General features: G+C 26.0%; 7 protein-coding genes across 7 annotated transcripts; 4 read left to right on the top strand and 3 right to left on the bottom strand.

Moving 5' to 3' along the window:
* The first annotated feature begins 469 nt into the window (after window positions 1-469).
* Window positions 470-1,335, top strand: OCT59_007866 (uncharacterized protein). Its single transcript, XM_066142076.1, has 4 exons — window positions 470-689; window positions 769-843; window positions 926-1,049; window positions 1,134-1,335. Exons 1-4 carry the CDS (start codon window positions 503-505, stop codon window positions 1,201-1,203), a joined length of 456 nt encoding a protein of 151 aa, XP_065998986.1. The 5' UTR covers window positions 470-502; the 3' UTR covers window positions 1,204-1,335.
* A 2,919-nt stretch (window positions 1,336-4,254) lies between these two features.
* On the top strand, window positions 4,255-6,929 carry OCT59_007867 (uncharacterized protein; the record flags this gene model as incomplete). Its single annotated transcript, XM_066142077.1, has 2 exons — window positions 4,255-6,508; window positions 6,913-6,929. The coding sequence occupies 2 exons, from the start codon at window positions 4,255-4,257 to the stop codon at window positions 6,927-6,929; spliced, it is 2,271 nt and encodes a 756-aa protein (XP_065998987.1).
* A 511-nt stretch (window positions 6,930-7,440) lies between these two features.
* OCT59_007868 (uncharacterized protein) lies at window positions 7,441-7,809 on the top strand (the record flags this gene model as incomplete). Its single annotated transcript, XM_066142078.1, has 1 exon — window positions 7,441-7,809. One exon carries the CDS (start codon window positions 7,441-7,443, stop codon window positions 7,807-7,809), a length of 369 nt encoding a protein of 122 aa, XP_065998988.1.
* Window positions 7,810-8,776: 967 nt separating this feature from the next.
* OCT59_007869 (uncharacterized protein) lies at window positions 8,777-9,387 on the bottom strand (the record flags this gene model as incomplete). The annotated part of the gene is made up of 3 exons (XM_066142079.1): window positions 8,777-8,998; window positions 9,066-9,209; window positions 9,289-9,387. 3 exons carry the CDS (start codon window positions 9,385-9,387, stop codon window positions 8,777-8,779), a joined length of 465 nt encoding a protein of 154 aa, XP_065998989.1.
* A 1,732-nt stretch (window positions 9,388-11,119) lies between these two features.
* On the bottom strand, window positions 11,120-12,018 carry OCT59_007870 (uncharacterized protein; the record flags this gene model as incomplete). Its single annotated transcript, XM_066142080.1, has 4 exons — window positions 11,120-11,237; window positions 11,290-11,297; window positions 11,412-11,587; window positions 12,006-12,018. 4 exons carry the CDS (start codon window positions 12,016-12,018, stop codon window positions 11,120-11,122), a joined length of 315 nt encoding a protein of 104 aa, XP_065998990.1.
* Window positions 12,019-15,778: 3,760 nt separating this feature from the next.
* OCT59_007871 (uncharacterized protein) lies at window positions 15,779-16,388 on the top strand (the record flags this gene model as incomplete). Its single annotated transcript, XM_025332150.2, has 2 exons — window positions 15,779-15,870; window positions 16,145-16,388. The coding sequence occupies 2 exons, from the start codon at window positions 15,779-15,781 to the stop codon at window positions 16,386-16,388; spliced, it is 336 nt and encodes a 111-aa protein (XP_025176388.1).
* Window positions 16,389-18,551: 2,163 nt separating this feature from the next.
* OCT59_007872 (uncharacterized protein) lies at window positions 18,552-19,860 on the bottom strand (the record flags this gene model as incomplete). Its single annotated transcript, XM_066142081.1, has 4 exons — window positions 18,552-18,646; window positions 18,717-18,992; window positions 19,377-19,575; window positions 19,654-19,860. 4 exons carry the CDS (start codon window positions 19,858-19,860, stop codon window positions 18,552-18,554), a joined length of 777 nt encoding a protein of 258 aa, XP_065998991.1.
* Between the last annotated feature and the right edge of the window lie 5,481 nt (window positions 19,861-25,341).

Below are 25,341 nucleotides of genomic sequence, written 5' to 3' on the forward strand. Positions count from 1 at the left end.
GATAACTTCTCGTATTCATGAGAATATAGGTAAAATTCAAATATATTTAATTTGAAAATTAAGTAAATTAAGTAATATTTTAAACCTTTTGAAAATAGAATTTATCGATCAAATCTTGGACCACGCACGATTAATTGGTCACGTGTAATAGATTGATTGGCTATATATGTGTACTTGTACTAAAATAGCCATATTGAGGCTAATCAAAAGATTATAAGCCTTGCGTTATGTTTTTTGTTGAACGAGATGGCTTAGTAAAAATATTAGTAATTATAAAGTTTGTTTCGCTTTAATTAACTTCATATGATTATTATTAAATTTATTAAATTTCCGATTAGAAAGATGCATAGCATGAATTGCCATCATAAGCCCATATTAAAAATAAACGATTAATATTCATACAAGAGTTGAGAATGGAATAATCCAAAAATTTCTTATAAATACACATTCTCATAGACTTAGACTTACTATTGATACGATTGTAGAAAAAAAAAAACAAAAAATGACAATTATTCATAAAATTATGATAAAGGCTATTTTGATCTTATTCTCTATTCTAACATTTTTTATCATGCGAGCACAAGGAAAATACTTAACCACATTTACCATCGTCGCACATACAACGGGTAATAATTTTTATCCTGAACCAAATTGTCTTACTGCCAAGGATGGAACATTTGTTGAATTACGTACGAGTCTTTTAATATTTATGTTTAATCCTTACTCGTAAACGTTCTAACGTTCTAAAATTTTTACCTTTGAAAACAGTGTGGGTTGAAAATGGAAATAATACAATCACCACCAATGCGGGATCTTTTGGTGATTATAATTGTAACCAGAGCTGTAAGTAATTCGTTAATATTATTTGATTTATGAGATAATTATCAAAATTATTATGTTAAATTTTTCTTTTTTTTATTTGAAGTTATATTGAACATTTTTAAGGAGAGAGAAAGAACAAACGATACATCAATTACAACGCCACAACTATTAAAATTTAATAACAATACTAAATTTAATTATGAATTATATTACAAGTGTGATCTTGAGTAAGTGTTTTAATATTTTTTAAAACTAATAAGTAACTGGTAAGGTATTAATGTAATCTAACGTAACGTATTTTTTTTTTATAGAAAAATCATGATAATACTAATAAAAAAAACATATCCAAGAATCATCAATATATTAGTTTTTTATAAGTAAAAATAAATGTTTAGCAAATTTAAAGACAAAATAATTAATGCATTTTTTTTTATGTAATCATTTTAATTTGATTCTAATTTATATTTAATAAAATATTTATTTATGTATTATGAGAAATAAAAATGTTAAATTAAAATAAATACTATCAAGATTATAATAATGTAAAGTTGATCCATATATTTTTTTTTGTATATTTATTTATAATAGAATTTATTTTCATGTCTAAAAAATCTTTGAGTTCATTAAGTCGAAGCGAGGTAGAAATTGATTCAGTTGATCGAAAATTTGAGTAACATAATTTTATCAATAAACACATTAAAGAAAATGCGAATCATTTAAAATTTTTCGAAAATATTGTAATAGTGAAAAATAATAAAATGTTATTATCGCATACTTTTTCAACTGATAATTTTCTGAAAAAGTTACCGTATTAAATTATATATTAATAGGATATAGCATTTTGCGCTTTGCACAATTATTATTTTTTTTTTTTGCAAATTTACTCTCAAGAGGAGCAGCGAGCTTTTAAATTACGTATAAATACACAAATACCACTCGACCTGCAAATGTTTCCGATGAGTAGCTTATACGATTATAGTAATTGAGAAATGAAATTTAGTTATGAAAAGATAAGTTACAATTAATGGTATATCATAGTCACGTTCTGAGTGATCTGTGTAAAAATGACGTAAATATTTCATTTGTGTAACTGATTAATACCTCCAAAATTATCACTATAAATTCTTATATATATATATATATGAATTCGGAAAAGTTTTTACAATTATATATACAGTATATCCTCAAACTTTCTCAAAACTTCTCTCTCTCAAAAATACTTCTTTCTCTGAAAGTCTTTTTACTGCTTAACAATGAAATCAGTCAGCTGAGGTCGTTAAACAAATAGACGTTCTTGAGAGCTGGATCTAGACGACGAAGATATAAAGATAATTGAGAAAAATAAGGTCGCTAGTCAAGTCTTCGTTAATTTGAGCTCCATATAACCTTCTCGGCGGACCACTCAGATAATCTACACAAAGTTTATAATATTTATGAAAAAGACCATGTACATCCCTCATTTAAGTTAGAGATCAGAGTTTTACGAAAGTTATTTGCGAAGGAGCTCCCAGCTCAATTTCGTCTAACAGAAATGGAGGAATAATTAAAGGTAATATTATTTAGCATTAAGTAGAAAAAGAAAGCAGTCCGAGGATCGATTATCTACACGAGCTGTGTGCTTGTTGAGTTGTTGGCGAACTGTATGTTTTGGCGGGATGTGTTCTCGTCTATGGTCAGATCATACTTCCGGAGAGATTTCGTATCTCGTTGTACTTTAGTTCAAATACTTGCATGCTTGAGGGCGAAGTGCATCTTCGTAGGGTGGGCGCATCCTTATCCTGCTAAGAGTGTAACATCTCGGGCTATTTCACTGACTTGAACCTAGGAATAACTTGACATGTTTAGTATAATAACCATTTTTACAAACTAATATTTCCTCCCATCAGATGCAACAAATTCCACGAATTGTCAAGAAGGTTTGTAAAAGAAGGATTACCAAAGCAATCAAATTACATGCCAAGAAAGATTATAAATAAAGAGTTGGAAATTGCCCAGGTGAAATTTTTTATTTTTTCCTTTTTTTGGTGGTGGTACACTAAACTTACCTTCTGAATATTCTACTTCTAGGATACTGTAATTGTCAGAGAATATCACCGGATCAATAAGCATAGTTATGATGATTATCATGATGCAAGCTCACAATTAATGAAGCACCATCTGGATAATACTAACATTGGCAATTCTAAAAAAGCAAGAGTTGTGAAGGATAGCCAGAAATAACTGCATCAATTACTATACTGTACGTGTTACATAAAATTGATTTTTCGATACTGAATCATATGTAATTAGTTTTAGCATTTGCGTTGACCGAAATAAAATAATGTTTAAACTGGAATTAATGGGATAAATCTCATAGTGCCGATGCTATTTTCATATTTATCACATGATTCTGTGAAGGCTATTCACGCGTTTCTTCTCTTAATCATAGATTATTTATAAGGTAATGATTTTAGGACAGAATACATGATAATCGAAAATATTTTTTACCGGGTGCACGGGTTTACTGCACCACATTACTGCGCAATTAGTGGACACGGGTGTCCGGATTTTCCTTTTTGAGTAGTTATGCATAAATAAAAAGTATTAGTTTGTTCGCATAGTGAACTTTGTCCTTTTTTAACTACATCTGCGAAATTGATATCAATGCTGGTCAAAGGCGCTGTGCATGTAAATTAATCTACAATGCATGTGAATAAAAAACTCCTCCCTTGATCTCTCCCTCGTTAGTATAAATAACCTCGGGATGATATTTTTTTTATAACTTATCTCCAGATCATCTGATGGCTTCAATCATGAATCTGAAAATCTCGTGACTGAAATTTCAGCCCGGGCCCCTGCCAAAATTATTCTAAATTTTTTTTTATCTTCACACCACAATTCGAAGAACAACTGAAGGAGGAGCAATTTTGACGAGCCCGGACAGACTCTATCAGAAAAAAATAATATTTTTTTTTTCGCATGTGCATTTACTCGTAATCATTTTCCTGAATTTCCGTTAGCAAACAGCTTAAAAGAAGCTTGTTGATATAAATTATAAATTTTGTATAATATTAGGCTGTCCGCTTCATTTTTTAACGTAAAATTTAAAGTTTTATAAAAAAAAAAAATGAATTTTAAAAATTGCAAAAAATATTTATTTATGATGGTGAATGTTACCAATGTTGCCAAGTGGACAATTTGTTAACACGCAAATCTTTATTTTAATTAATATGTCCATTTTGAACCAAAATAGTATGATCACGTGATAGGCGCAGTTAAGATCGCTTTAAAAAATAGTAAGTCGATCATTTGGCTTGGTGATACAGATTTTATTATTAACCAAATTAAGTTAATTTAAAATTATTTTTGAACATAAATCAAAATGTCAATCATTATGAATTATGAAAATTTTTTGTCTCTTGTTACAAAAATTTTTGCACTCTAGACTTCATAATGCTTTTCCGTTTTTTAGCTTATTTATACTACTTAGGAAAAGAAGTTAAAATGTGTACAATATTTAATTTGGCCAACCATTACTACTATGGATTTATAGTAGAAAAGGATTTGGAGATGGCCTTTTACTATTATCAAAAAGCAGCTGAAAGTGATCATGTTGACGCAATGTTTTTTTTAGCCTGTCATTATTACATTGGGGATGAGATAGAGAAGGATTTGGAGAAAGCCTTTCACTGGTGGCAAAAAGCAGCAGAAAATGATCATGTTCAAGCAATGTTCATTTTAGCTAATAATTATTACAGTGGAAAGGAAATAGAAAAGGATTTGGGTAAGGCTTTTTATTGGTATCAAAAAGCAGCAGAAAATGATCATGTTGACGCAATGTTTATTTTAGCTGGTTATTATTACAGTGGAGAGGAAATAGAAAAGGATTTGGAAAAGGCTTTTCATTGGTATCAAAAAGCAGCAGAAAATGATCATGTTGACGCAATGTTTATTTTGGCCTGTCATTATTTCAGTGGAAAGGAAATAGAAAAGGATTTGAAAAAGGCTTTTCATTGGTGTCAAAAAGCAGCAGAAAGAGATCTTGTTGATGCAATGTATTTTTTAGCCTGTAATTATTACATTAGGAAGGAAATAGAGGAGGATTTGGAGAAAGCCTTTCACTGGTATCAAAAAGCAGCAGAAAGTGATCATGTTGACGCAATGTTTATTTTAGCTGGTTACTATTACAGTGGAGAGGAAGTAGAAAAGGATTTGGAAAAGGCTTTTCATTGGTATCAAAAAGCAGCAGAAAATGATCATGTTAACGCAATGTTTATTTTGGCCTGTCATTATTATAGTGGAAAAGAAATAGAAAAGGATTTGGAAAAGGCTTTTCATTGGTATCAAAAAGCAGCAGAAAGAGATCATGTTGATGCAATGTATATTTTTGCCTGTCATTATTACAATGGAAAGGGGACAGAAAAGAACTTGGAGAAAGCCTTTTACTGGTATCAAAAAGCAGCAGAAAATGATCATATCGATGCAATGTTTAATTTGGCCCGTCATTATTACAGTGAAAAGGGATCAAAAAAGGATTTGGAGAAAGCCTTTTACTATTATCAAAAAGCAGCTGAAAGAAACCATGTTAATGCAATGTTTTGTGTAGCCCTTTGTTATAACAATGGGAAGGGAGTGGAAAAGGATTTGGAGAAGGCCCTTTACTGGTATCAAAAAGCAGCAGAAAATGATCATGGTGATGCAATGTTTAGTCTGGCCAGTCATTATTATATTGGAGAGGAGACAGAGAAGGATTCGGGGAAAGCCTTTTACTGGTTTCAAAAAGCGGCTGAAAGTGGAGATGAAAAGGCAATGTTATTTGTGGCCTTTTGTTATAATGATGGGGAGGGAGTGGAAAAGGATTTAGAGAAGTCTTTTTACTGGCATCAAAAAGCAGCAGAAGGTGGAGATGAAGATGCAATGTTTAGTGTAGCCTTTTGTTATGACAATGGGAAGGGGGTGAAAAAAGATTTGGAGAAGGCCCTTCACTGGTATCAAAAAGCAGCAGAAAGAGATCATGTTAAAGCAATGTTTTGTTTGGCCAATCATTATGACAGTGGGGAGGAAATGGAAAAGGATTTGGAGAAGTCCTTTCACTGGTATCAAAAAGCAGCTGAAAGAGATCATGTTGATGCAATGTTTAATGTAGCCCTTTATTATAACAAAGGGAAGGGAGTGGAAAAGGATTTGGAGAAGGCTTTTCACTGGTATCAAAAAGCAGCTGAAAATGGACATGAAAGAGCAATGTTTAATTTGGCCGGCCATTATTATAGTAGGGAGGGAGCTGAAAAGGATTTGGAGAAAGCCTTTTACTGGTATCAAAAAACAGCAGAAAATGGAGATAAAGATGCAATGTTTAATGTGGCATTTTGCTATAACAATGGGGAGGGAACAGAAAAAAATTTGGAGAAAGCCTTTCACTGGTATAAAAAAGCAGCAGAAAGCGGTAATGAAAAGGCAATGAATAAATTAGTTAATCATTATAAAAATGGGGAGGGAATAGAAAAAAATTTGGAGAAGGCTTTTTATTGGTATCAAAAAACAGCAGAAGGTGAAAAGGTAATAAATAACTCAGTTGATATAAATTGGGATGGAACAGAGAAGGATTTTTATTGGTATCAAAAAATACCAGCAATTAAGGAAATAAAATTCATTGGATTATGTAATGGATGCAAGCTACCATATACTGATTATCAATGGTGTCAGCAATGTAATCCTGAACAATTTCAACAAAATTTTTCAAAGTGGACTAGTAAAAATGAATTTATTGATAAATTTATTCAAGATGCTCAACTAAATGCTAAAAATAGTTATGAAGTTTTGGAATGGATACCTTACAATAAACTGTCAAATATTCATTATTATGATAAAGGAGGATTCAGTAAAATTTATAAAGCTATCTGGTTAGATGGACCTATTGATAGTTGGAATTTTAATGAACAACAATGGAATAGATGTAACTTTCAAACAGGATATGAAGTTGTTCTTAAAACACTATATAATTCGTCAAAAATAGATGATAAATTTTTGAATGAGGTATAGTATTTATTTTTAATAGTGAATTATTATTTTTTTTTTTATGGCAAAATTATTAATTTTTTATAATTTATTTAGTGGAAACATCACTATAACTGTCAGAAAAGATCATTTTCAAAATTTATTCAATTCTTTGGAATTACTCAAGATCCATATAACTTGAATTATGTAATAATAATGAGTTGTGCAAAAAAAGGAAATTTGAGAAAATGTTTATCTGATATAATTAAGTTTAAGTGGCAAGACAAGTTACAATTATTAAAAAAAATTATATTAGGACTTAAAGTAATTCATGATTCAAATTTAACTCATGGTGATTTTCATGATGGTAATATTTTGATATCAGATGATTATGGTGAATTATTTATCATTGACTTAGGATTATGTAAACCTGTAGATGATGATAAAAAGGATAATGAAGTTTATGGAGTTTTGCCTTATATGGCACCTGAAATATTAAGGTACACACCTTATACCCCTGCAAGTGATATTTACAGTTTGTCAATGATAATGTGGGAATTTACATCAGGTATTCCTCCATTTAATAATAGAACATATGATCATCATCTTATCTTGGATATTTGTGAAGGTGAACGCCCTCAAATTATGAGAGATGCTCCAGAATGTTATGTAAATTTAATGAAAAAATGTTGGGATTCAAATCCTTCCAATAGACCAACTATAACTGAGCTTGAATATAAAATATCTGAATGGATTAGATGTATTAGTGAATATTATATATATAACAAAGATGGGAATTATAAGGTTGCAGTACCTGATGTTGATATTGAATTAACAAATGATATGCTTGAATTTGCAAAAGCAAATAATCAAGAAGAAAATAAACAAGAAAAACCCAATATTTTTGTTATGCAATCTTATTTACAAGCAAATTATACAAGTCGCAAGTTTACTAAAATTACTGAAATTTTAGCTGAAGAAGATTCTAAATGTTTGGATGAATTTATGATTTAAATTATTTAAATTCTGTTATGATTTTTATTTGTTGCGTTATTTATAAGTGAATAACACGCGTATTATTTACATTTTAGCCTGATTTCTATAGATAAATGTTTAGCCCAATTTTGGTTATAAGGGTAAACCATTTATCCAATAGATTAGGAAGAGGGGAAAAAAAATTTTGGATTGGAAAAAAAGCCAATTGGAAAAAACAGAAAAAAAACAATAAAAATAAAAAAAATTATTCTATTCTTTTTTTTTTTTATTCATAACTCTTTTCATAGTTATGATATATATGTATTATTCTTAAGACATAAATAATTATCTGGATCATTTTTTAATGCAATAAATGTTATAAAATTATATATAAGTTATTTATTTTAGCCTTATAATCTCTTGATTTGAGGTTTTATACATTTTCATACAAATATATACAGAATTTGAAGTGATGTATATTTTAAGTTTTTATATACATTTATTAACGTTAAAGAATAGTATGTTTAAATTAACAATTTTTGTGTGGAATATGTTATTTAAAAATTATACAAAAGTTATTCAGTTGAAAATAAAATAAATTAACCAATAAGATCTATTATATTTAACTCACTGATACACTGAAAAATTTTTTAGGGATATATGATGGAAATATCACGTGATATATCAAAAATAATTGAACTCGTTGATGTGGGTAAATGGCAAAATATATCCAATAAGTTAAATAGTGATGATTATTTTTTTTATAGTTATTTAACATTAAATTGTTTTATTTTTGCTTAGTGATATATTTTAATTGTTAAATCATGTTAAACTAGCTTTTATTAAAATATTATGCCAAAAATAATCCTAAATATACTAAAATCTATATTAGTCCAATTACTTCAGAGCAAAAATCTACAAATAAATTAGTAAACAACTCTATTAACAAATGAACATAAATGGTAAAATTTCACAAAGAAACTTACCATTTTAAACTTTAACGTTCCTAATTATTAAACCTTTTGAACTTATAAGAAAAACAAAAAAAATAATCATAGGTGGTTAATTGCTCAAGTAAGTTTTCCATTTCTTTTTTTGAAAAATATTTATCTTTAAAAGTTACTGAAACATTTGGACAAATTTTATGAAAATTTAGTAATAAATCACCTATGTTAAAACTATAAATTATCTCTTCATCATTACACCAAAGTCGAAAATAATCTACTTGCTATTTGAATAAATAATAAATCAATTTTCTTTTAAAATAAAAAGTTTCAAGTAAAATAGAAATATACCATATTAATAGAACCATTTATTTCAATTGAAAGTTGTACATAATATTCATTTACATTTTTTGGAAGTTGATATTCATTCCAACCTAATCCCTCAAGTTTTAACATATCTTCATATTTTAACACATGTTCATATAGTTTAGAATCCTATAATAAATCCATACATTAATTAAAAATAATATTTTTAATAGTGAAAAAAGAGAATTTAGGAATTAATAAAACTTACAATACTTTTAATTATAAATTTTATAAAGCAATATTTATTTGATATTTCTTTAACATTTATTTTCCAAATAATTTTATTATGCTCCTTAAAATATAGCATGTGTTAATTCAAATAAAGCTCTTCATTTTTTGAACTTATTATCTTTTCTGATAAACTAAGAAATTTAAAGTTAAAAAATTTACCCCAGTTTTTGAAAAATTTTAAAATGCATAATAGTTTATTATGAATGATATAATAATTATTAAACTAAATATTTAGATATAATCGTATACATGTAAATAATGCAATAAAAATAAAAAAAATAAAAAAAATTCATAAAATTATCAAATGAAATCCATAAAAGAATCTAATATTATAAAATATTATACAATACAAATGTTGTTTTATTGTCACAACAACAGCAGCTAGAAATCGTAAGTGCAGAAATAATTATAAAAAATGCTACAGAAGGAGATATTCACATTATTAACAAATTTGCGGCCCTCACTTGGCATGCGGTACGAATTAAATATGAATAATGAATAATGATGTTTTTTATAATTAGAAATTTTGGTCGACATTGATTACTAATATATTGCAGAAATTTGGTTTGCTTCACGTAACTGTGCTTTTCTTTATTAAAATAATTGACATGATTAAAATTGTTTCACCGTCTTTCTTTTCATTTTGGTCTCGATTCTTTCTCTTCTTCTCTTTTGTTCAATGCAGGAAATGCCTAGTATTGATTTATACATATTAGGCAGTGCGATCTTTGCGAAGGTTGGGTTTATACTTGTAGCGAATGTAGCGTGTGTGTGATTGTCACTTTTGTATAGCTTCCGTCATTGTCTCAATTTTTAAAAATAAAAATAAAAATAAAATAAATGTTTCACCGCATTATTGAACCATCAATTTACCTTCAAATTTTACAGAAAGTCTATAAATAGCTCAAGAACAAAGTTACGTTCAAATATTTCTATTTAACATATAAAATTTTAGATATGTGATATTGTGATTAATGTAAATTCTTTCTATTGAACCATTTTTAAAAGCTTTGTAAAAAAAAAAATGAATGTACCTATTTTGTGATAGTTCTTAAGAACACTTTCCATATGAAGGAGGTTGAAAACAAACGCAAGATTAGTGAGAAACTTTTAGAAACTTATATTATATTTATTATTAAAAATTATCAATAGATTATTTAATTAAACTTTATAACTTTATATAGTATAAAATCTGATCATAATAAAATATTCAATGTAACATATTTTTGAATAATTAGTCTGTGTAGGACCCAGAATGAGTTTGCGTGATTTTGTGATTTTTGAACTAAAAAAAAAATCATGAAATTTTAGATAATTTTTATGATGCTAGTCAGATTTTATTTCCTATTATAGTAACCGACTTAATTCCGGCCCTGAAAAAATGCGTACAGCTCATAGTAAAAAATTTTTTTCATCACCTGACCCTATATATTATATTATTTCTGGGTCCTGTCTGTGTGACACCCTAATTTACTTCGTACCTGTACCAATTATCTGTTGTAACTTACCAATGAAATTTGCCGAGTAACTTTCCCGATCTACATTCTGCTCATTTATTTGTTTTTTATACCTTTTCAAAATTTTTATTAATAAAATTATTTGTATTACAAATATGTCAATAAAATTGGTGTATTAGAGCTTAATATTTTTTAATCTATGTTGTACTAATATCCAATAGCACATTCATATAGTAATATATTTTGTATCTATTTTAAGTTTAGACGAATTCTATCGTTATTGCTATCTCTAATTCTTTCATTTTCCCTTTCCCTTTAATTAAATTAATCGAGCACTTTTCATTCTTTTCATCATATCACATCTGCGCTTCCACCACCACCACCACCACTACCATCACAACCACCACTACTACTACAACTACCACCACAACTACCACTAGCACTAGCACCACCACTCCAGCCGCCACTCCTCCACCGGAATTAAATAAGAGGTATCAACAAAATAGTCATAAAACATTTACCTGCGTTTCTGATAAACATAAACATTATACTCATAAACATGGCAGATACACAGAAATCATCTATTGTTCTCAACCATTTATAAACCATGTCCTAAAGATAAAACCGTAACAAAAACCATTACCGGAACCTCCACCTTCACCTCAACCTCCAATTCTACTTCTACTTCCATCTCCACTTCAACCTCCATTGCCAAATGTAGGGCTGATGGCTCTGATTGTACTATTGAAGACTTTGCAACTGCCTGCTGTCCTGGCCTTAATGACGCCCGAGGTTGTACATTTGCGCCTCCTAATCCAACTGGAAAATGTTTTAACTTTTAGCAAGGTTTATCTTATCAGAATACATTTTTATATTCAAAAATATTAATTTTTTTTTATTAATTTATTAATTTTAAAATAATAACGAATAAAAAAATTAGAATAATATTTAGATAATATGCATTGATATCACGACATCGTGTGGTCTTTGTTATAAACATAAATTATTGTTCTTTTATTTTTAAGCTGTTATATGATAAATATGTATTAGAATAATTTTTTAATACAGTACATAGTAAATAATAAATGCCCTTGATAATTTTTCTTGTGTAAATTAAAGATTTTCAATATGTACAGTATATGTCAGCTCGTGATTCGACCGATTCGTGTTTATTACTAATTATCGTGCGGATAATAACGGATATATGTGTGTCTTTATTCTTAATTCGTGCATAAACCTGATATAGACATATGGACGAACATAAATATATACAATCTAATAATGACATAACCAAATTACTGAACAACCCTATTCCACTGTCGCGAGTCCGGTCTCAAGCTCCGTATTTTTTTGCTTTAGCTCCTCGAGCCAAATTTGTATTAAAAATAGGCAAATCAAGCCTCTTACTTTTAAAAAAATCTATTAATAATACGCAAATTGATAACATGAGCTGGTTAAAAAATTTATAGATTATACGCAAATCAAAATCTAACCATATACCTCTATGTATATATTTCGGGGTCATGGCGTTAATTACTTCACTCTTTTTTTTTTTATTTTGAACATAGCGTATAAAAGTGTTTTCGAACATGGAATCCTAGATTGACTTGCTTAGAAAGAAAATGCCAGAGAGAAATATATACTATATTATGTACACGTAATAGGTGATTTAAATATACTTAATAATCTGCAAGATATATCATGTATTTAGAGATTTAACTAGTGAAGGGTGCAATATACCGATTCTAATATCATTTATCATATTGGACCAACTAATGTATCAGTCAAAGAAAATATAAGGAAATGAAAAACAGTATTATTATGGTTATTTTTGTTAAAAGATATAATTGAAACAATACAATAATGTTTTTTTTTTACATTTCATTAATAAAATTAACTATATAATTAATGTTGGTTACCACCACTTCGCTACGCAGTCACGTGATGATAACAGAAAAGAATGAAGGTATATATGAATAAACGGATGCTTCAATCAGTAATTATAAGGTTTATACGTTAGAAATGTTAGAAATGAATAGAATAATCCGTCACAAATTGCTGCCTCAGCCGGCGATCAGCAATATATTACCAATAGCAAAAATCAAAACCAAACTATAATAAAGTTATAACAAAAACCTCTGTCTATTTCCCCTTGTTCGCTCCTTTCTTTTATATTTCTCTCCAAGCATAGTAATTTTAGTATATGTTATATAAAGTATAATTATATAAGTTTAATTTTTACTGTGGGCGCACAGATCATGGCTTTCTAATATTCGCCTCCGTGTAACAGACTGAACAATGGAAAATCACATGATGATAAAATCAGGGGTTGTTTTTTTTTAACTATTTGAGGTTAGGTATTAATTTGCTTATTAATTAAAAAAAATTTTAATGTCCCCTGACCTCTATATATTTCGGGTCCTCTTAACCATGTAATGTAGCGCAATTCTATACTGCGGATTTTATCGAATTTTTTCTAGGTGAGCCAATACGGACATCGGAAAATTTTTGTGTTTAATGTCCATGACGGATTATCAACGGCTATCCGGATTGTACCTCTACATGCATGCATTTACTATTGACTCTATAACAACTTTTTTTTTTCAAATTCTCAGTTCAAATATAAATATATTTTGAAAGGGATTTTTTTTAATAAAGTTTATTGGGAATTTTAAAATCTATATAAGAACTTTTATTATGAATTCTCTATGCCGGCGGTTGCAAACTCAATTAATTTTTTAATTTTTTGTACTGAATATATATTACTCTATACAAATCCTGATAATTTACCTAATTATAACATACAACTTTAAAAATCATAAAATTTATTTATAAAAAATCCTACTACTCACTTTTTCTATTTACCTCATTTTACCTCATTTTTTCAAAAAATCCGGTTTTTACCTAACACCTTTCAAAAAAATTTTACAACCCCCATTTTGTACATGTAAGATTTCCGAGGTTCTCATACAGTACTTACACTTGATTGGAACTATTTGTTTATGTGAAGTATGTGATTTGCGTATTTTTTTCATATCTTATCATGAAACGTTAAAAACCTTTCGTTTTGGGTTTGTTTCAAAGATGCATCAAAAAGAATAAAAATATAAATATTGAAATTTATTGAAAATTAATTATTTTAGTGTATCTTAACAAATCCTTATTTATGATATGCTCACATGCAGATTAAAATATTGGCGGCGCAATATTTTTTTTTTCTTTATTAATATTCATTATAATTAATAAATACGTATATAGAATAAAGCACAATGTTTCAAACTAATCAACTAACAATTGGCGTGGAATAATATAATTTATTATATTTACAGTGCCCCCGGTCCTTTTGCGCAAATGTAACTGTAGTACTTACTGTACAACTTCATTAAGTCACCCTTTTATGGAATAAGGTGTAAAGTTACACAAAAAATATTTAAGGTTTAGGCATCATTACACATCATAAAAATTGAAATGGTTTGTCAATCATTTGCAAATTATCTCCGATCCTAATTTTTTTTTTTTTTTAAAAAAAACAAAACGTTTGAAGTTTTAATCTAACTTTAATTTAGTTTAATAATTTATTTACAATTAAAAATATGACAAATATTTTTCTTAACTTATGGTAATAAAAAGATAACTTATAATAATATAATTATACATTATAACAAATAATTTTGTTTAAAAAAATAAAATATATTGAAATAAATTATTTTGATAATAATAACTGAAATTTTTCTATTAAAATCTTTATTTTTCATAAATTTTAAAGTAGGTATAATTTAACTAGGGTTTACTTAATTAAAGTTTACATGGCGTAATGGTGACCGGTCTGTGCGACAAAAACGTGGCAACCTTTTAATCGTAACGGATAGTTTAAAGAATTTTTAAATTTCATGATGCATGAGATAGCCTCTAAAATTCATAAAATAATAAAATATTATATTGGTCGATATTAGCGATAATTTTTTTTTTTAAATAAAAAAAAGCTCATTTATTCAACAAAAAAGGGGTTCCTTAATTTGCAGTGTACGAACTGGCCGGGGTTAACGTTAACGCTATCACGTGCAAGTGCATAACTCCTAAACAAAAAGACCATCCTTGAAAAAAACGCCAACTTGCATATACGTTGGGGTTTTTCGAACGTAATATACTTAATAAATTATTATTTGACCTAGCTAAAATCATTTGACTATGTATGAAATGTTTCACAAATTTTTGTACCATTAAAATTAATTAATTTCATAATTTGATTTAAAAAAAAAATTAAAATATATCATATATTTTAATGATACCGACATAAATATATAGAATCCTTATCCTTGTTTATTTTTTTAGGCTTTATTATTCTTTCAAATTGTATATAATATAACTTAGATGTTCCTATTGTTCTCTTTATAGTTTGCGTGATCCTTATTAGTCGCCTAGAACAAAACTTGCGGAATCGCGGAATCTCTTTATTAAAGACCCAAAAGGTAAATCGCGATTTAAAAAATTCCAGCCTGCATTAGGGCATTATCAGATTTATGGACGGAATCCAAAAAGTAATGGCTTATGTTCCTATTAAGGTTGTATTAGAAGCATCTAAAAATGCGTCAAATAAGAATATTTTTTTTTTTTATTGATGTAAAAATATATTCCTTATATTAATATTGTATATTATATCATATTTACGAATCGGAATAATTATTAGCTGTTTCTCTTTCTTTCTCTCTTTCTTCCAATTATAAAAGCATGAAAGGATAGGAAAAAAAAATAAATAGCTCTCCTTTTGGCGGTTGACCGGTTGAATCAAATATTTTCTAATAGGAAAAAAATATTTAAATACGCATATTTATATCAGAAAAAAAGGAACCGCAAAATTTTTTTTTTTTTTGATCCAATTCTCACTTCAAAGAAAACAAAAACAAACTCATTTCAAAAAAAAATTGTTTATCAAAAATTTTTTATTAGCAAACATTTAAAGAAAAATTCTTGGTTGTACAAAAATTATAATTCTTTATAAAGGAAAAAAAAATGGAACAACCATCAGTCACTTATTCTGCTACTCTATCTATTGACTACTTCGGTCAAACTCATAACCGGGCCGATCCGGAAACTTTAAATTGGTAAGTTTTTAAGAAAGAAGGAAAGAAAAAATATTTTTTTTCTCCTTTTTCTTCTATTTTTGGTGGAAATATTGTAAGGGGTGGTGCGACATTATAAGGTTTATATGCGTGTGTCAAAACCCTCTTATAATATTTGACCTCAAAAATTTTGAGGTAAAAAGCGTACATCTCCATCCTCTTAATAGGATTTAGTTTAAAAAGGAATTTTACTTTTTATTTTAATAAATTATTTCTCTTTTTAATTTTATTCAATTTTTTTCTACTGTTTTCATAGTTCTTCTCAGTATCAGGAAACGGACATATACTCCGAACAACAAGAACAATGTCTCACAAATGTAACCCAAACTCGATCATCATATGTGCCTCGATATAATCGTTCTCTTCAAAATCGTAAAATACAACGAAAAATAAGACATGCGAAAAATGCGAACACATTGAATTATCTTATACAGTTACCAAGACAAGTCACAAACAACCCATTTGCAGATCAAATATTTAATGGGGCTGATTTTTATTAAGGATGATTGTTATATGTGTGATCAGCACGGGCTTCTCCATGATCGTCAGCCAATAAATGGTCAAAATGCACGAACATTATTAATTCGGATTAAATTATTGACAAATATATTTTTTTTAACCCTTTTTTTTGTAAAGAAAAATTCTTTTATTTTTTTTTCTCCATGAAAGCATCTAGAAAAATTCAACTTCACTATATTGTATAAATAGTATTGCGAAGTCGCCCAGTGACCGGTTAATCATTTTGTACTAATTAATAATCAGTGTCGCGATTTTCATAAATTTATTTAGTTGTTTGATTTTTATTTTATTTTTTTTTATGTAAATTAGATAGTATTTTAATTGTATTTTTTTTTTACTTAGAAAAAAAAAGTCTATTATGAAAAATATTATGATACATATATGTATATACTGTATGTATTATCAAATAATAATTGCTGAAAAAAAGTCAAATAATTATCATTTAGAAAAAAAAAGTATCATAAAGAAAGTGTTTATCGTAAAACAAATTATATTTGTTGAATCAAATAAAAACTAAGTTAGTCACGCTCATTAATATTTTTCAGTAAATATGTCTTGATGAGAATTGATGAGAATTTATATTATGTTTGCTCTTTATGTATAGTTACAAATTTAATAATAATGAAAACATGATATATGACATTGAAATTTATTTGCTTTTAATTATTATTATTTATAACTTTGTTAAAAATCTATTTGATTTTTTTTTTATAATAAAAATTTGTATGAACTTTATTAAAATTATTTTCCTAATAATAAATAATACGAAAACTTTTTATCACGTGAAAAATATTTTGATGTAATCATTATTCGTGTAACAACTTTTATAGATTCATCTACGAATATTTACGTACTTTTATTCGTATTTTTCTATTTTTTAATTCCCGTGAACTTTGTGAGGGTAAATAATAGATTGATAAAGTGTTTTGTTAGTAACCCTTGCTTCTATGTACTGTATATTGTGAAATTAACAAATGTCTAATAATAACTAACTTCAATTTCTAATAAATGTTATGGTACTTTTAAAATTTTTTAATAATGATATTATCATTGAATAAATAGATATATTGAATTATGATAATTATGATGCAATATTTATAAACTAATATGCAATAAATTATGTTTCAGGAAATTTCCCGTTAAGGATATTGAGATTCAGGATTAGGATTTCAGAGTTCGGGAAATAAGGATTCGGGAATTGTATATTTCAGGAAAATGTCTAGTTCAGGAAATTAGCATTCAGGTAATTGACTTCGGAAAAAGTTATATTCAGAAAAATAGCATTCAAGAAATCGTACTGTAATCATATTGTTTTATTAACATTTTGAATCAGATTAAGTTTAAATTTCTATTATACTAGACTGAATCGCTATATAATAATGGAATTAATTTTCAAAGTAAAATATATAGTAATTCGAATGCTGATGGTCTCTTGAGTGGATCTGCACCTAAACATTTTTCCATTAAATTGAGATAAAGAGGGAGAATTTCCTCAGCGGGTTTAGAAATATTAAATGAACGGCCATGTTGTCTATCATAAAAAGAAAGATCACAAACCGATAATATCCATATTATTATACCAAAACTATAAATTCAGAAACTTAAGTTAGTTCATTTCTTTTAAAAATTTCGGGGCAACAAATGGTACAATCTCAAAAATTCCTTCTGAATTTGTGTTAAATAGTAGTGGTTTGATAATTTATATCTCATAATTAGAAAAGTTATAAAAAAAAGATTTATTTAAATGAAACTTGTAAAATATTTACTACTCTAGTCTTAGTGTTTAAATAATTCTAAATATAATAAAAAAAAGTGAATATAGATACAGTACATAAGCTAAAAAAAAAAAAGAATTATTTAAATTACAAACTAAGAAACTTGTAAAATATTTACTACTCTAGCCTTAGTGTTTAAATAAATCTAAAAAGAATAAAATAAAAAACAATTTCTTTTGTATGTGTATGTAATATCAAATATCACTTAAAAAAACTATAAATTTTTTTAAAACAAACAATGATTAGTTAATTTTCATCTGTTTTAATATCTAAATAATTAAATATTAAATAAAATTAATTTCACATAAAAATAATTTGCAATATTAGTTCTTTTATATATCATAGTACATACCTAATGACCCCAAATCCTTAATTATATATATAATCATTCAAATCTTCATCATTTACTAGCATTTCATTTGCTTTTTCATGAATTTCATTCAACTTTTTACTAGTATTCTCATCTGTTTTAATTAAATTAATTTCATATAAATAATTTGCAAGATTGATTTTTTACCTATTATATTAACATACCTAATGACTTCATATCATCATTAATTATACAATCATCCAAATTTTCACTTTCAAGAATTTCATTCAATTTTTTACTAGTAAAATCAAGTAAGCGACTAGTATAACATGCTTTAGGATGAGATTCAGTAACAAGATTATTATGCCCAATTGGTGCATTTATAAATTCCGCAATATTGCATTTTAATTCTTCATTAATATTTTCAATTTTATCAGGAGGAATGATCCATTCTTTAATAATATTACACACTTCTTCAGATGATGGCCTTTTTAATGGATCTTCATTCCAACATTTTTTCATTAAATTCACATAACATTGTGGAGTATTTTCAATAATTTCAGGACGTTCACCTTTACAAATACTTAAACTAAGTTGAAGATCATGTGCTCTATTATTAAATGGTGGTGTTCCAGATGTAAACTCCCACATAATCATAGAAAAACTATATATATCACTAGCTGGAGTATAAGATTTGCCTCTTAAAACTTCAGGTGCCATAAATGGAATAACACCATAAATATCATATTTTTTCAAAAACGATTTTATAGGTTGACATAATCCTAAATCACTAATATAAATTTTATCCTTATTCTTTTCAATATTATTTAAAATATTACCATCATGAAAATCACAATGAATAAGTTTTTTTTTATGTATCTTACTAAGTCCAGAAATAATTTCGTACAACATAAATAATTTTTGATTCCAATTACTTTTGACTAATCTTGTTAAATTTTCTCTTAAATTACCTTTATTTGCATAATACATTACTATTATATACTTTGAAGTATTTGGATCTTCTGTGAATCCATAAATATTTATAATATCATATGAACTTAAAACACTTGTATGATATTCCCACTATAAAAAATAATAATAATTATTAATACAAATAAATTAAAATTGAAATTAAAAATAGAAAATAATATACTATTATACTTCTTTTAAAAACTCATTTAAATTTTCATTTAAATTCTTGGGACATTTAAGAATTACTTCTTCATCATCTTCATTTCCATTATTCTTTAACCAAATAGCTCTGTATATAGTACCAAATCCTCCTTCATTAAGATATTTAATATTTTTAAATTTGTTATAAGGAATCCATTTTAATCCATTTTTAAGAATAAAATCATCTATAATCATATTTCCACTTTTTCCAAATCTATAAATTTAAATAATTAAAATTATATGATAGATTATATTATAATTTACACAAAATAAATTATTACTTACTCTAAAATTTTAAATAAGAATTAAATGTAATATAAGCCTTAATTTTTGGATAAATACATACTATAATAACCTATGATTTACAACTTACCGACTAAAGTAACAGATATTTTTCAAATGAAAGAATTCAGTTAACAAATTAATATTATATAATATATATAAGAATAGATCCTTACAATCTAGATCATAATTTTTTAAATGAAGAAATTAGTTAGTTTAAATTATATGTAAATATTATAACAATAAGTAATAATAGAAATAAATAAATAACTTACTCCCTATTTATTAATAATTTTTTAAATGAAGAAATTAGTTAGTTTAAATTATATGTAAATATTATAACAATAAGTAATAATAGAAATAAATAAATAACTTACTCCCTATTTATTAATAATTTTTTAAATGAAGAAATTAGTTAGTTTAAATTATATGTAAATATTATAACAATAAGTAATAATAGAAATAAATAAATAACTTACTCCCTATTTATTAATAATTTTTTAAATGAAGAAATTAGTTAGTTTAAATTATATGTAAATATTATAACAATAAGTAATAATAGAATTAAATAAACAACTTATAACTTACGATCTATTAAATAAAGAAATTAGTTAGTTTAAATTATATGTAAATATTATAACAATAAGATAATAGAATTATATAAATAACTTACCATCTATGAAATAATTTTTTAAATGAAGAAATTAGTTAGTTTAAATTATATGTAAATATTATAACAATAAGTAATAATAGAATTAAATAAACAAATTATGACTTACCAACTAAATTAAATTATAAAATAATTTTAAATTAGTTAGTTTAAATTATATGTAAATATTATAACAATAAGTAATAATAGAATTAAATAAATAACTTACACCCTATATTATTTAATAATTTTTTAAATAAAGAAATTAGTTAGTTTAAATTATATGTAAATATTATAACAATAAGTAATAATAGAATTAAATAAATAACTTATAACTTACGATCTATTAAATAAAGAAATTAGTTAAATTATATGTAGATATTATAACAATAAGTAATAATAGAATTATATAAATAACTTACCATCTATGAAATAATTTTTTAAATAAAGAAGTTAGTTAGTTTAAATTATATGTAAATATTATAACAATAAGTAATAATAGAATTAAATAAATAACTTACACCCTATATTATTTAATAATTTTTTAAATAAAGAAATTAGTTAGTTTAAATTATATGTAAATATTATAACAATAAGTAATAATAGAATTAAATAAATAACTTATAACTTACGATCTATTAAATAAAGAAATTAGTTAAATTATATGTAAATATTATAACAATAAGTAATAATAGAATTATATAAATAACTTACCATCTATGAAATAATTTTTTAAATAAAGAAGTTAGTTAGTTTAAATTATATGTAAATATTATAACAATAAGTAATAATAGAATTAAATAAACAAATTATGACTTACCAACTAAATTAAATTATAAAATAATTTTAAATTAGTTAGTTTAAATTATATGTAAATATTATAACAATAAGTAATAATAGAATTAAATAAATAACTTACACCCTATATTATTTAATAATTTTTTAAATAAAGAAATTAGTTAGTTTAAATTATATGTAAATATTATAACAATAAGTAATAATAGAATTATATAAATAACTTACTCCCTATATTATTTAATAATTTTTTAAATAAAGAAATTAGTTAGTTTAAATTATATGTAAATATCATAACAATAAGTAATAAATAAACAACTTACGAACTATTTAATAATTTTTTAATAAAGAAATTAGTTAGTTTAAATTATATAAATATTATAATTATAAGTAATAATAGAATTAAATAAACAAATTATGACTTACCAACTAAATTAAATTATAAAATAATTTTAAATTAGTTAGTTTAAATTATATGTAAATATTATAACAATAATAATAATAGAATTATATAAATAACTTACCATCTATGAAATAATTTTTTAAATAAAGAAGTTAGTTAGTTTAAATTATATGTAACTATTATAACAATAAGTAATAATAGAATTATATAAATAACTTACCAGCTATGAAATAATTTTTTAAATAAAGAAGTTAGTTAGTTTAAATTATATGTAAATATTATAACAATAAGTAATAATAGAATTAAATAAACAAATTATGACTTACCAACTAAATTAAATTATAAAATAATTTTAAATTAGTTAGTTTAAATTATATGTAAATATTATAACAATAAGTAATAATAGAATTAAATAAACAAATTATGACTTACCAACTAAATTAAATTATTAAATTAGTTAGTTTAAATTATATGTAAATATTATAACAATAAGTAATAATAGAATTAAAATAAATAACTTACACCCTATATTATTTAATAATTTTTTAAATAAAGAAATTAGTTAGTTTAAATTATATAAATATTATAACAATAAGTAATAATAGAATTAAATAAATAACTTACTCCCTATATTATATAATAATTTTTAAATAGTAAAGAAATTAGTTAGTTTAAATTTTTTGTAAATATTATAACAATAAGTAATAATAGATAGAATTAAATAAATAACTTACTCCCTATTTAATAATTTTTTAATAAAGAAATTAGTTAGTTTAAATTATATGTAAATATTATAACAATAAGCAATAATAGAATTAAATAAATAACTTACACCCTATATTATTTAATAATTTTTTTAAATAAAGAAATTAGTATATAAATAATATAAATATAGATATAACTCACACCCTGTAGTATTATTAGTTAGATATAATGATATAATGATTATATATATTACTCACAATCTAGTTATTTAAATTAAGAATATAATTAGTTGAATTATGAACAAAATAAATATAATATACAGTATACATTGTAACTTACCATCTGTAATAATATAATTAATTATTAATAGTTATTTAAACAAAGAATTTAGTTATTTGAATGTTATATAGAAAAAATAAAGTAAAGGACTAAAGATTTAAATAATTAATAACTTACTAACTACAGTATTATTAATCATTAAATAAATTATTTAGTTATATGGAATACAATAAAGGTAATGAGTAATTCATTATATAACTTACAAGCTAATAAATATTTAATATAATTTTTATATAATATAGTTAGCCTAAATTATATTTCATATTATATGAGGTATAATTATAGATAGTATTTGAATTGTCTATAAATAAAAACTTAATACTTCAGCTTGTTTGATATACCTTTAGATTCCTTGGCGTCTCTTCCTTCAAATTCCTCAATACTACTTTCAGATTCTTCAGTGTCACTTCCCTCAAATTCTCCAGTGCCACTTTCTTCAAGTTCTTCTATATTACTGAAAACTAGTTTTGTTATATTGCAAATTTGGTTTAATAATTTGAATAATTCTAATTTATATTATTATTCATGTTATATGTTTTACCTTTACCAACACGTTGGTCCATTACTATATCAAAATTGGAAAAGATAAAGTAAATATCTTTTTTTAATTTTTTAAACGTCTTTTAAATACCTTTATTAGTATGAATAAATATGGTAATAATATTTATGCAAAATACATTATGTGCAAAAGCATTAATCACAAGTACAAGCATTGCATTATTGCACATGACAAATTTTGCACAACCGGAATGACGGAATGTATATCAATTATTACAAAATCGCAGCAACTGGTTAATCATTTTGTCTTAGGTAATTATTAAGTACCAATGAAATGATTATCATTCATTTTTATTTTTATTTTTATTAATGGGTTCCAGTTAGAAACCTAACATGGACGCGATTATAAGTAGAAAATTACATATAAGTCAAAATTGACAAAAATACTAACTAAACTACACGCGAAAATAATCTACTCAAACCGGTGGGCAATTAACAGGAAGAAGGTATAATGTGAGATACTAAAATTAGACCCCACGACACAAAAACCCAGAAATGATTATCATTCATTTTTATTTTTATTTTTATTAATGGGTTCCAGTTAGAAACCTAACATGGACGCGATTATAAGTAGAAAATTACATATAAGTCAAAATTGACAAAAATACTAACTAAACTACACGCAAAAATAATCTACTCAAACCGGTGGGCAATTAACAGGAAGAAGGTATAATGTGAGATACTAAAATTAGACCCCACGACACAAAAACCCAGATAACGCCACTGCCTCCCATACTCTCGCCTAGGTAAACCTAAGTTTTGGTAAGTTGAAGCCCGTACCCCGCAGATTATCAAACTGAACCGCCAGCCCCTGGTTGGAAAAATCCCCCCACACTGGTCGATAAAAATAAATTCTCCAAGTGACTATATTACCAGAGTTAACAAACTACCTAAGAGTAAACTAAAGGGGAACTTTTTAGTGTCATGCAATCCCCGAAAGGACACCCACCTCATTTCGAACGATCCCTCCAATCTAAACTAAACCGCAGTAAAAACTCATGATAGTCCAAACATGTGCCACCTTGACCTCACCTGACCAAAAACTGATCACCAAGATCTGCACCCTCCTTAAATTACACCCAACTCTCTCAAAAGAAAAGATCTACAAACCACCTGATGTCGATCAATTTTGGGATACCCCCCTACCCCCCAGAAAAACTCCAAAAAGCAGAAGGCAAAAAAGAAAGACGAGAAAAATTCACCAAAAAAATAAGAAAAATTCATAACCCTAGGAAAACCAACCCAAAGGAGTAAAAACCTAGGTAAAGAGGGAAATTTCACCAAACTATCACCAGGAACAACCCCTTATTATTAAGAAAGCGAACTTTCACCACTGAGCGAAATGGAAATTTCTTCCTTCCAGCTTGGAATCTTCAACCTTATAACCAAAGTCGTTCAAAACATATGAACAAGTGCCGCTGGACCCAATAGAGACAAGTAGCGGAAACCAAGTTGGTATTTTAACCAGGTATTTAGGGCAACTTCTTTAAATACGAGTATTTTAAAATGAGTGAAATATTATTTCCATTAAGAAAAGTGAGAGAAAGGAGAGAGAGTTCTTATTTTCTCAATGATTATCATTCATTTTTATTTTTATTTTTATTAATGGGTTCCAGTTAGAAACCTAACATGGACGCGATTATAAGTAGAAAATTACATATAAGTCAAAATTGACAAAAATACTAACTAAACTACACGCAAAAATAATCTACTCAAACCGGTGGGCAATTAACAGGAAGAAGGTATAATGTGAGATACTAAAATTAGACCCCACGACACAAAAACCCAGATAACGCCACTGCCTCCCATACTCTCGCCTAGGTAAACCTAAGTTTTGGTAAGTTGAAGCCCGTACCCCGCAGATTATCAAACTGAACCGCCAGCCCCTGGTTGGAAAAATCCCCCCACACTGGTCGATAAAAATAAATTCTCCAAGTGACTATAT

This window comes from Rhizophagus irregularis, chromosome 16 (assembly GCF_026210795.1).
Source record: "Rhizophagus irregularis chromosome 16, complete sequence".
NCBI lineage: Eukaryota > Fungi > Glomeromycota > Glomeromycetes > Glomerales > Glomeraceae > Rhizophagus > Rhizophagus irregularis.